Source organism: Lycorma delicatula, chromosome 4, assembly GCF_047948215.1.
Source record: "Lycorma delicatula isolate Av1 chromosome 4, ASM4794821v1, whole genome shotgun sequence".
Taxonomy (NCBI): Eukaryota; Metazoa; Arthropoda; class Insecta; order Hemiptera; family Fulgoridae; genus Lycorma; species Lycorma delicatula.
In genome coordinates this window covers 40,694,926-40,708,621 of record NC_134458.1, presented here as the reverse complement: position 1 = coordinate 40,708,621, position 13,696 = coordinate 40,694,926, and the positions used below count along the sequence as shown (strand labels likewise).

General features: G+C 34.4%; 1 protein-coding gene across 1 annotated transcript in view; it reads left to right on the top strand.

The window, feature by feature from the left end:
* Positions 1 to 13,696, top strand: part of LOC142322595 (uncharacterized) — a 98,804-nt gene that overhangs the window by 44,570 nt on the left and 40,538 nt on the right. Inside the window, exons 8-9 of the mRNA XM_075361671.1 lie at positions 7,859 to 7,993; positions 9,603 to 9,743. Coding sequence (XP_075217786.1) covers positions 7,859 to 7,993; positions 9,603 to 9,743 — 276 coding nt within the window. The remainder of the gene's footprint in view (positions 1 to 7,858; positions 7,994 to 9,602; positions 9,744 to 13,696) is intronic.

The window sequence follows — 13,696 nt, the reverse complement described above, 5'->3', positions numbered from 1 at the left end:
TTGTTTTAACAAGTCAGCATAGATTCTATTTTGAGTTGTTACCGCTACAGTCTTCGTGGGCTGGGCAATGATTTTGCCCAGCCCACTCCTTGATCGAAAAACACCTCTATCTTTAACATATCGGCATACTCCAGTAACTTCTTCAGTAAGGACCCAGTTCTGCCATCTGAAGCGCCAAAAACCGTCTTGTTGTTTGATATTTCAAATAGTCGACCAGTGCCACCTTTCAAATCCTTAGCCATCTTATTGTCGCTCTCTGTGAAGTTAACCACCACTACAAACACCGTGTGAAATTGTAGCTCAATTTCTTCACCAATGAGAACCTTCATCTGCAATTTAAATGCGAACAGTTGTCCCGCTTTCAGTCTGTCCCTTTCTGCCAGGCTTCTAATCTCAGGAACCCTTCTAATAACTGACAACGTAAAAGGGTCACTGAGAGTCGCCAGATCAACCACGACCGCTATGTCCTTATCCACACTATCAAAACAGCAACCCCGCTTGTCTTCCACATATCTATAAGCAGCTTTAGGCCAGCGTTTAACTATCAGATCCACCACCTCATCATCCTCGACTCCATTGTTAAGCTGCCGTAAAATATCATCATTATCTGACTTCGCATCAGTCTGTGTTGCAATCTCCTGAGTGCTTATCTCCAGTGATCTCTTAGACAAGGCCATCTTAAATCCAACTATTTGTTTGACTATACTATACATATCTAATTCAACTTGTTTAATTTCCACCTTTGTATTTTTATCAATCGACTTGTGCAGAATACGAGCTGCGTTTTCCAATTTACAAATCCACTCCACTAGCTCGTTATCCGGGTCTCTTTCCTCAGTACTAGGATGACGCCGTCTCTTCCGGTCTTCCCTAGGCCTATTATCCCCAGTATCCGCTATTGCGTAGCCTCAATGGCTAAATAATGTGACTTCAGATACAACCTCTGCACTCTCCTTGCTGGTCTATGCCTCTCCTCTCACCGGAGAACGATGCAGGATCTTCCCGGGTTTAAATGGGTTTCCATCCATATACTTCAACTTCCTTCCAGAAGACAGATGGAAACTCGACCACCTCAGATCCTAAGTAAATTATTGAAAAATTTACTAAGCAACAATAACTTTAGGCACAAGCTATATAATAGCTTATCTACCTAAGCGAAATACCAGTCTCTGTTATCAGAAAGATAACTTACATATAATAATTAACCTTTTATAATTAAAATTAATGTAACGCTATAATGTTTTGATGTTATCACTTTGATAACAACTTATTATACAACTAGATAAGAAATAATTCTTATTTTCTACTTCCAATACACACACACAAACAGTATTACCAAGCGAATTTAACTCTTATTGCGAACAGGCAATAAAAATTCAAAGTCACTGTAAAATAGTCGTCCGTTCTCCAAAATCATCAGTGTATAAAAAAAACACGTCCTGTAAATTATCCACCACACTTGTTAACGTAAAATCCAATCAAAAGCCGTAAACACCATTTAAAATTCAAAAACCACACTCAGCGACAAGAAAGAACACATCTTAACCCAACCAAAACTTCCACTCGAATCGTCCCACCTAACCTCCCAAGACGCAAGGCCCGGTCTTCAATCTCCTCCTTTCGTTTTGACGTCAAAAGGTTATTTGCCTTGGAAATGTAGCGTTCCTTATGCTCATTAGCCAAGATATCTATTGCTTTGACTCCGGCTATAACACAGACTGCCTCCCACGAGACTGTTCTATAACAGCTAGCAAGAAGAGTCGCTGGACTCAAAGCAAAATGTCCGCGTAACACCTAAAAGCCAAGCGGTGAGCCCAGGTGCAGCATATAGCATAATAGCCTCACTGACACCATGGTAAAGGATACGCATGGTACGGTAATTCAACCCCCAATCGGGATGAATGACTCTACGGATTTCATAAAAAGCATCAGCCGTCTTTTTTGCAACATACTGTAGATGTTCCTTGAACCGAAAATTCTCATGAAGGATAACACCCAAGTATTTTTGAGTCGTAACGTACCGAAAGAGAAGACCAGCCATCCGAGCCCGGATTCGTCGAATAGCAGCCAATCGGCCCTTAAGCAACTTTACTGTGGTTTTCTCTGGGCTGAAAATCATTTTATGTTGGAGACTCCAGAGACGGAGTGTCTCACAAGCACGAGCAGCTCGCAACTCTACTTCTTTAGGCGAATCCTTTTCAGTCAGCAGCAGCGCGTAGTCAGCATAAGCGATGACACGACAACCACGTGGCAACATCAAACGCAACATGGAATCGAATTCTGCAACCCAAAGAAGGGGACTCAAAACACTGCTCTGAGAGCATCATTTAGTTAGGCTCTTACGAACCTCCGAGCCGCCATCACGCAGGGAAAAACAGTCCGATGACTGAAATAACTGGAGAGCACTTCTAATTCATTTTGTGTACATTTACGCTTCTGCATCTGAAACAGGGCAGAGGGTCACCATAAGTTATTAAATGCCCCGGATATGTCCAGAAAAATCTCCAATACATATTTGCATGAACTAGAGGAAGCTGTAACCATCACCTTTAGTATGACATTCTCAGTGCTCTTACCTGGTCGGAAGCCATACTGGTTGTCCATTAGCAAATGATCAGTGACCAATCTAACATTAATACGCAAATATAGGGCCTTCTCAAAAACCTTACCAATCACGGGCAAGAGCGTTAGGGAACGGTAAGAAGAATTAGCAGTAGGATCTTTGTCACCACCTTTGAACAACAATACCAAGTCTCCGAGTTTCCAACACTTCGGAAAGTGGCCGGTGAAGAGCAACCTATTATAAATTCTAGTCTAGCCATACTGCAGATCACCTAACGCACCTGTGCCTCAGTGATCTCAGAAGATTGTAAGTCGGTCTCGAAAGCCGCGACTTCCGACGTGAAGTCGCGTCTGATACACCGGTGATATGAAACTTCACCCAACATAGTGTCATCCGGTTGCAAATCATTCAGCAAATTTATTTGAAAAATATATATTTTTTAAATTATTTTATTCTTACAGAAAGAGATGATCATCACATTTTTATCTGCTGCGTACTTGATAAGTATTATTGTTTAATCTAAACAACGTTTAGTAAACGTAAACTAAAATTCTTACCAACGAGTGTTAATATAAACGTTTTTTATTTACGTAGACAATTAAAATTATAACGCTTGATACTATGATAATAATGAGTCCTATTGACTATCGGCCTTTTGTTTATTAATCTCTGGACGAATTTTAAAAATATTTTTTAGTTCATCGGCGTTTCTCTATTAAAATGATTCGTTTTAATTTTATTGTTCTCTTTTTGTGGTAAAATTATATGTGAACTCCGAAAACAAAAATATCAAATACGTACTTTTAATTTTAAGAAAAAATATTACTCTTGTTTCGAATAGTTAAGAACTCGATTTAGTGTTTATATTTGCAATATTTAATTTAGTATTTACGGTTTTTAATTTAGTGTTTAGTAATTTGATAAAACCAAATCCTAAAATAAAATGTCTGGTACTATTACAGTGTCTAGTAATTCAACGATAACACTTTCTCATTTTGTGTTAAAATTAGTTATTAAACAAACAATACATCTCTGTATTTCAAAATTCCCCTATAATTTTCAAATAATGTCTGATAGAAAAATGAAACGCTTATCTGGAGCTCAATATCGACAACAAATACAATTAAGAACAACAGAAAACAATAAGGATCGTTATACAAATTTTTTATGTCTAAAAATATTGAAAGCGAAAATAAGGATTCCTACGTTAGTGCTAATGTATTGAACAGTGATGATGTATCTGTTCCTTCAACATCTCAAGGAAAACAAGCCTATGGAAATAATGCTCCTCCTGCAAAAATAATTTTTAAGGAAGAGGACCAAGATTTAACACAACGAATTAGTTCAATCGAAAAAGAAACTGTTGGCAGTCAGGACAATGTACAATTTGAATTAATGTCAAATGATCCTAGTAAATGGCGGGAGAAATTAAGCGTTCAAGATATTCAGTCTTTGCTCAAAATTATCCGCAACAAATTTGCGACATAAAATTTCCACGTAATACAGATAGTAGAAAATTTTCTCTATTTTATTATTATCGACGATTACCTAACGGTGAAAAAGTACACCGCCAGTGACTTCTGTATTCAGGCTCACTTAATTCCGTATTTTTCGGTCCATACCGGTTGTACGAAGAAAAAATTAATAAGGACGATATTGTGGGTACAAAAGGAGTGAATGATCGGGGTCATATTTCTTTAATTCTTAAAAGACACGAATATAATACAGGTCATATTAAGATCGTTAAAAAATGTCGGAATTATTACCGGCTGTACAAGTAAAACAATAGATGCAACACAACAAAGACTGCATGAAATTGAAAAGCAACGTTGGCGTTCCGTTACAGAACGAATTATTATTTTTTAATTAAATATCTGTCTCGACAATGCTTTGCTTTTAGAGAATCTTCGAAGCGTCTATTCGATACTGAAAAAAGCATGGTAACTTTTTACAATTAATACAAAAATTTCAAAATTTGATACGGTTTGGCAGAACATCTCGATTCCCCCCCTAGTGGAGAAGATCCCGCCATCGTAACGTGTCCGGTCGCTACACCACCCCGTCCGTTCCTTACCAGTAGTGGCTTTAACGGAGTATTATGGCAGAACACCTTAGTTGAATTAAACATTCTAATTAGAAAAATCTACCACACTATATTGGATCCGAAATTCAAAATGAAATAATTTTATTAATAGCCACTGAAATAGTGAACTAAAATACTTGAAAAGTTACAAAAATCCAAATATTTTTCTACAATATTAGATTGTACTCCAAACGTATCTCACACTCAAATAACAATTTGAGTGTGTCTCTCACAGAACAAATAACAATTACTATTCATTTTGTTTGTTGTACAGCTCCAGCAGAAATACATGAACATTTTCTGGAGTTTTGCCTCATAACAGACACAACTGGACAAGGACTTCATAATTTTGTAATTAAAAAATTTGAAGACCTAAAACTGGACATAAAAGATTTAAGAGGGCAAGGTTATGATAACGGCGCAAACATGAAAGGAAAAAGGAATGTCTTCAAAAAAATATCAGATTTAAATCCTAGAGATTATTTTGTACCTTTTCAGCTCACAGACAAAATTTAGCTGTAAATGATGCTGCAAAAATTTCTTTTGAAACTAAATTTTTGTTCAGCAGTTGTATGTGTTTTTCTCTTCATAGATGGAACGTTTTAACAACAAGATTGTCAAAATTCACCTTGAAACCTTTATCAGAAACGCTATGGGAAAGTTGGATAGAAGCCATTATTCCTCTTAAAACCCAAATTGGTGAATTGTATGATACGTTGATAGAAATAAGTGACGACAAAACGAGAGACATGGATATTAGAACTATGGAAAATCGTCTTGCTATAAAAATAAAATCGTTTAAATTCATACGTTCAATTGTTATATGGACAATATATTAAACCGGATCAACATAGTAATTAAATTGTTACAAGAGCCTAAATCAAACATTCAGTCTGCATTGGAAACGTTAGAAAAAGTTTGAAAATATTTTATAGACTTAAGATCTGATGAAAAATTTGCTGATATTCTTCTGGAAACAAGAGAGCTGGCTTCAGTTACTGGCGCCGATACAGAATTACCAAAAACATTCATCTAGTGTAAGAAAAAGAAAACGTATGTTTGATTACGAATATCATGACGAAAGTATCCCAGACCCTGAAAACAATTTTAAAATTTACTTTTTATTTTCTATTGTTGATACAACAATAAACGCATTACAGGATAGATTTGAGGTGTTTAAAGAACAAACAGACATTTTAAAAATGTTATACAATATGACCAAAATAAAAAATATCAGTAACGAAGATTTATAAAAACACTGCATAAATTTGCAATCAGAGCTGAAAAAAATCGGATATTAATGGAAAGGAGCTTTTCGAAGAATTAAGAGCAATAAAAATTTACTTAAACCCCAGGTGAGTCCCATTGAGGTGTTGAAATACATTTACGAAAATAATTTATCTTCAACTTTTCAAATGTTGTAATTTTACTTCTCATTTTTTTAACTCTCCCTGTGTCACTAGCTAGCGGCGAACGTTAATTTTCAAAATTGAAATTAGTAAAAAATTACGATCAACCATGTCGTTAGAAAGACAATCAGCATGAGTAATGATCTCATTCGGTGTAGCCCTGCTCATTATTCTGTAAAAATATTGAGAATGGTGTTTGTTTATCCTGGAAAAATATTATTAATTCATCTCGCCATTTTTAATAACTGGGTTAAAACTTCCCTCCATGATAAAAATCTGACTTCTGTATGGAAAATAAGAATTTTTCTTCTTTTCGGCCATTTCATCACATAATTTACCAAACAGCCTTTCCTGTAATGGTCAACTTAATAAAATTAATCATTTTTACAGATTTATAAAGAATTTGAGATTTACCAGCGTATTTTTTGTTGAAAGAGAATGTCTGTGAAGGAAGCAGTGCATCCAATCTGCCCTTGGTATAAGACAATATTTTAATTTTTTCAGAAATCCACTGTTCTTTCCTGTTATCGCCTTTGCACCATCACTACAAACTGTGATATATTTTGTCCAAACTATGTTATAGTTTTTGGTGGGTTCATAAAAAACATCAAAAAGACATTATACTGTTGCATGACTGGGTACTGATTGGCAAAACAACATATTTTCTTTAACTGACCTGTCCCTATCGCGTTCATATCTCACAAAACATAACTGAGAAATGTTTGCCACATCTGTTGATTTATCAAATTGAATACTAAAAAATTCACTTGAATTACTTACTGAATTATCTAATCTCGAACATCGGGAATCATGTCATCGATTCACCTTCATACTCTATCAGAAAGTGGAATTATTTCATTTTTTTTGCTTATTCCATGCCTACTAAAACATTGACCATATCAATTGCAGTGGGAAATATTGGGTTTTCTGTGATTGTATGGGGTTTGGATACCTTAGCTACTCATAATGCTACGAGATAAGATACTTCCAGTGTACTTTTATCAATATGGCTTGATTTACAAATAGAAGCTTATTAATTTCTCAAAGTCTGTAATTTTCTTTCAAAGAATTCCAAGGGAAATATTTTATGACCTGGATGTTTAGTTTCCAAGCATCAAATAAATTTTGATGGCTTCATGCTTTATTTCTCAGAGGGAACTTGAAAGTAAACAATGCAGTGTGGCTTTCCATCCAATGAGGTAAAACCATAATTTAAATAACTGTCATTGTACAATCTTTTCGTGTTACCAATCGATTCACTGGGTGTAGATTATAAGTAATCTGTCAGAAGCAGAACTCAATTGTATAACACCTGAATGTCCAATTTTTGTACATTTTGAACATGTTTATAAATCTAGAAAAGAAATGAATTTTAATGGCAAAATTTTATTGATAATCTTAATACTAAAAACATGCAAACAGGCACAAAATTACTTGTAAAAAAAAAATAAAATAAATATGTTAGGAATGGGAGTAGGTATAATACTCCATCGATAATCAAAGAAACTGACCTGGCATTTGTGTGGATGGATCAAGGAAAATCATAGTAAAATCTTGATAAATGCAATGTTACAAAAAAACATTCATCACAGATCTATGAGATAAAGTACAAATAAATGAAATTAAATTTTAAGGTTGTTATATTAGTATGTAGAAGAACAGGATAAATTATTATCTAACCTATCAAATTTCAAAATTCACGTAATGTTTACTAATTTCAAGGCACTGTAAAAACACGTAAGAAAAGTTCTTAGTTTCCTTCATTTTTGTTTAATTGTAATAAATTGCTTATATATATTGCAGATGTAAATGAATGTGATGAAGTATCAGGAGATTCACCATGTGACAGTAATCAAGTATGTGAAAACACTGTTGGAAGTTACAGATGTTTATGTAAAACCGGTTATCAGTTAGACTCCCTTACTCAAGCATGTGTTGGTAGGTAAAGGTAGAATTTAAAATAAAATAGGCTATACCTAAGTTAGGTAGATAAATAATCAATTACTTATTTCTTACAATTTAAAACAGAGTTCAGTGTACTGATAATATTGAATACTTTGGAACAGTATTTACCAAAAGATATCAAAAAAAGGGAACATGATTTATACGAGTATATGTCTGTAGTAATAGAAATAAAATTGTTAGGATTTGTTAATAGTATTGTTCTTTGGATGAAACAAGGATTGATTTAGGAATAATGAATAGTATGGATACGTAGCTAGTCAAGAAATTCAGTTTGAAAATGAAAAAGAATAAAACTAAGAAGTATGAAAAATCACAAGAGAAAACTTTTTTTAAGTACAAAGTGTGTTACATTAAACGATTAAAGGTCAGTAGAAAAGAATGTAGAAATGTTTCAGTTACTAAATCTGTAAGAGAACAGATTATTAATAATTATAATTAAAAATAACAGCCGCAGTTATTAAAATGGTTATTAAAATAAATTGAAAAACAAGATTATGCTCAATAATCACAAAAATTTTACTTAAACCTAAAGTAGTTAACCACTTTGATTGTTAAACAATCATCAACTGTAAACACTGAGGAAAAAGTATGTATAAGAAAATAAGTAAATAAATAAAAAAAATTAAAGTAATAGAAAGAAATAAAAAATAATTATATTAGATAATGCAAGTAAAAGTGTAAACTTAGCTTAAAAACATTTAAACCATAAACTGCATGTCTCTTACATAAGTTGAATAGATAAAACTTTATCTCAAGAAAGATAAAGATAGCATGAATTTTTACATCAATCAGAAATCCTTTCCCATAAACAAAATTCTTAGGAAGGGATAACCATTTAGTGTTTTTACAATTGAAAACTTTCACAAAAAAATCTTTAATAAATTTATTTAAAATTCAGAAATATTGGTCCTTCACTGTTCTTCAACGATGAAGTTTCTGCATCGCTATTGATAAGATAAATTTCCCAACTTTCTAACTTCTTTTTGTTACATCCTTTTTTGAACTTGTTTCTAATAAACAAATTTTTTGTCCAGTATTCAAGCAATACTGGGATACAGCCATTTTCTCTGTTCTATATTTAAAATAAACCAAACGCTCCTTTATTTTGCTTTTTAATCTTTCTATCAGCTTGCACTATGTACCTTAAAATGTAATTATTGTCTTTGCAAATCAATTTACAGATGCCCACTCTTTCAATAGGTTCAGTTTTATCTTTAACATTTCTGAGGACAGAAGCCATTTCCTTAGAAGTAACCACAGTAACGTTAGATTTCTAATTTAAAAGTTGTTTTAGCTCTGTACATGGAAAAAGTTCTGTGAAATGTTTGTCTTCTTATTCTGCTTAAATATTGTTCTGAAGAAAAGTTGTTTTGCTATCTTAAAGTTTACAAAATCAAGACAATTGTGAACATTTTTCTAACTCCATTACATATTAATTTGGAGAGCAGTGCTTGAATCTAAAAATGCATTAAAAACACAACCCTTTCACTGATGTCAATATGGTTAATTTTTCAAATTGTATATTATTTTAGAAAATTTTAGTACTCATAATTATTAATTTTAAAAATATGAATAATTTCAGATATAAATGAGTGCCAAGTGGAACTGCATAACTGTTTACTCAGTCAACGTTGTGACAATACAATTGGATCGTTTCAGTGCATAAGACATACAAATTGTGGTACTGGCTACACTCTTAATGCTCAAACTGGAATGTGTGAAGGTATTAAGTTAGTTTAATTAATAATAAACAACAAACACAATGTATGTAATCTCTCTAATTTACTGGGCTACTGTACTATCTTTTAAAAGTAGATTATCACAGTTTACTTGTAATCTATGAAGTATAAATTTTTATTTTTATTCACTCAGAATTCCAGAAGTATATATAAATATATACTAGCCAGAGACACCCTGGGGCCAAGGTCAGCCCACGTGCACTCCATGGCCTACCCAGGGCCAGGGCTTGTTTCGCTAGCTAATTCTGCAGAGCTCGCTTTGGTTGTCATTCCCATCTAGCCAGAGGACTCTGCTGCCTGGACCGCTGCAATGTTCATTACTCTCATGGTTGTGAGAATAATACTCATAAATAACAATAAGATATTCAGGGTTTATGGAGCTTTCAGGGTTTATGGCTTTTGTAAAAACTAAATTACAAAAGACAAAATAGTAATAACTATCGCAGCTAAAGTACACACACCTTTGACAATGAAAAAATTCATAACTTATTTGTGTTCCATGGTGACAGTAATATAATAATGAGGTAAAAGGATTAATTTTTTTTCTTTAATGAATATCTTTACTTCACAACTTCACCCCCAAGCAGACTAGGACCTAAGTCTATGGCTTAAAACCTTCCCTGGAATAATTCGAATGTATCCTGCAAATTTGAAAGCAATTGGTCGGTTGGTTCTAGTGTGATGCTAGTTTCTGATTAATCGAAATCTGGTTGATCAAGAGTGTACCTGCTGCATGAACAGTTAGCCTTCAACCTACTAACACAATCCCTGTTTGAATCGTGAAAATTAGAGTAACAGTTACAGATCCGCCTTACAGTATATATTATAAGAGCACTCCATTGCACCCACCTAAATGTTATCATGGGTAGAAACAACTTTACCCTGAACCTAACCACTACAAAAAACCAATACCAAAAACTCTCAGATCTCTGAGATCTCAGATCTCAACTCTGACAACAAACTCAGGAGTTTTACTATAATGTAGATATAGTCCTCCTCTATGAATCATGAGACCTTGCCATTGGTGAGGGGTCTTGAGTGCTCAGGGATACAGAGTAGCTGGACCGAAGGTGCAACCATATCGGAGAGGTATCTGTTGAGAGCCAGACTAAGGAATGATTCCTGAAAGAGGGCAGCAGGTCTTTCAGTAGTTGTTAGGGGCGTGAGTCAGAATGACTTAAACGGCCATATCAACATCACTCAGTCCTCTGAGTACTGCGCAGCTGAAAGCAATGGAAAACTACAGCTGCTTTTTTTCCAAGAAAATGTGGCTCTCTGCATTTTCATATAGCAATGATGGAGGCGCGTTCCTTGGTAAAATATTCCGGAGGTCAACTAGTCCCCCGTTCAGATCTCCGGGTGGAGACTACTAAGGAAGGGGTCACCAGAAAATTAAAAAATAACATTCTACGAGTTGGAGCGTGGAATGTTAGAAGTTTAAAAAAGGTTGGTAGGCTAGAAAATTTAAAAAGGGAAATGGATAGGATAAATGTGGATGTAGTAGGAATTAGTGAGGTTCGGTGGGAAGAGGAAGGCGACTTTTGGTCAGGTGATTTTAGAATAATTAACACAGCTTCAAATAATGGGCAGGCAGGAGTAGGTTTCATAATGAACAAGAAGATAGGAAAGAGAGTAGAGTATTTCAAAACGCACAGCGATAGAATCATTGTAATAAGGATAAAATCAAAACCTAAACCGACAACGATTGTTAACGTCTATATGCCTACAAGCACCCATGATGATGATGAGGTAGAGTGTGTATACGAAGAGAATGATGAAGCAATTAAACACGTAAAAGGTGATGAAAATTTAATAATAGTTGGAGATTAGAAAGCAAGAATTGGAAAAGGCAAGGAAGGAAATATAGTGGGTGAATATGGGCTGGGCAAAAGGAATGAAAGAGGGGACCGACTTATAGAGTTTTGCACGAAGTATAATTTAGTAATTGCCAACACCCAATTTAAAAATCATAATAGAGGAATATACACTTGGAAAAAGCCAGGCGATACTGCAAGGTATCAGATAGATTATATCATGGTTAAGCAAAGATTTAGGAATCAACTCGACTGCAAAACTTACCCTGGAGCAGACATTGATAGCAACCATAATTTGGTGATAATGAAATGTAGATTGGGGTTTAAAAACCTGAAGAAAAGGTGTCAGATGAATCGGTGGAATTTAGAGAAGCTTGAGGAAGAGGAGGTAAAGAAGATTTTTTAGGAGGACATCGCAAGAGGTCTGAGTAAAAAAGATAAGGTAGAAAATGTAGAAGAAGGATGGGAGAATGTTAAAAAGGAAATTCTTAAATCAGCAGAAGCAAACTTAGGCGGAATAAAGAGAACTGGTAGAAAACCTTGGGTTTCAGACGATATATTGCAGCTGATGGATGAACGTAGAAAATATAAGAATGCTAGTGATGAAGAAAGTAAAAAGAACTATCCGCAATTAAGAAATGCTGTAAACAGGAAGTGCAAACTGGCGAAAGAAGAGTGGATTAAAGAAAAGTGTTCAGAAGTGGAAAGAGAAATGTACATTGGTAAAATAGACAGATCATACAGGAAAGTTAAGGAAAATTTTGGGGTACATAAATTAAAATCTAATAATGTATTAAACAAAGATGGTACACCAATATATAATACGAAAGGTAAAGTCTGTAGATGGGTGGAATATATTGAAGAGTTATATGGAGGAAATGAATTAGAAAATGGTGTTTTAGAGGAAGAAGAGGAAGTTGAGGAGGATGAAATGGGAGAAACAATACTGAGATCTGAATTTAAGAGAGCATTAAAAGATTTAAATGGCAGAAAGGCTCCTGGAATAGACGGAATACCTGTAGAATTACTGCGCAGTGCAGGTGAGGAAGCGATTGATAGATTATACAAACTGGTGTGTAATATTTATGAAAAGGGGGAATTTCCGTCAGACTTCAAAAAAAGTGTTATAGTCATGATACCAAAGAAAGCAGGGGCAGATAAATGTGAAGAATACAGAACAATTAGTTTAACTAGTCATGCATCAAAAATCTTAACTAGAATTCTATACAGAAGAATTGAGAGGAGAGTGGAAGAAGTGTTAGGAGAAGACCAATTTGGTTTCAGGAAAAGTATAGGGACAAGGGAAGCAATTTTAGGCCTCAGATTAATAGTAGAAGGAAGATTAAAGAAAAACAAACCAACATACTTGGCGTTTATAGACCTAGAAAAGGCATTCGATAACGTAGACTGGATTAAAATGTTCAGCATTTTAAAATAATTAGGGTTCTAATACAGAGATAGAAGAACAATTGCTAACAAGTACAGGAACCAAACAGCAACAGTAACAATTGAAGAACATAAGAAAGAAGCCGTAATAAGAAAGGGAGTCTGACAAAGATGTTCCCTATCTCCGTTACTTTTTAATCTTTACATGGAACTAGCAGTTAATGATGTTAAAGAACAATTTAGATTCGGAGTAACAGTACAAGGTGAAAAGATAAAGATGCTACGATTTGCTGATGATATAGTAATTCTAGCCGAGAGTAAAAAGGATTTAGAAGAAACAATGAACGGCGTAAATGAAGTCCTATGCAAGAACTATCGCATGAAAATAAACAAGAACAAAACAAAAGTAATGAAATGTAGTAGAAATAACAAAGATGGACCACTGAATGTGAAAATAGGAGGAGAAAAGATTATGGGTAGAAGAATTTTGTTATTTGCGAAGTAGAATTACTAAAGATGGACGAAGCAGGAGCGATATAAAATGCCGAATAGCACAAGCTAAACGAGCCTTCAGTAAGAAATATAATTTGTTTACATCAAAAATTAATTTAAATGTCAGGAAAAGATTTTTGAAAGTATATGTTTGGAGTGTCGCTTTATATGGAGGTGAAACTTGGACAATCGGAGTATCTGAGAAGAAAAGGTTAGAAGCTTTTGAAATGTGATGCTATAGGAGA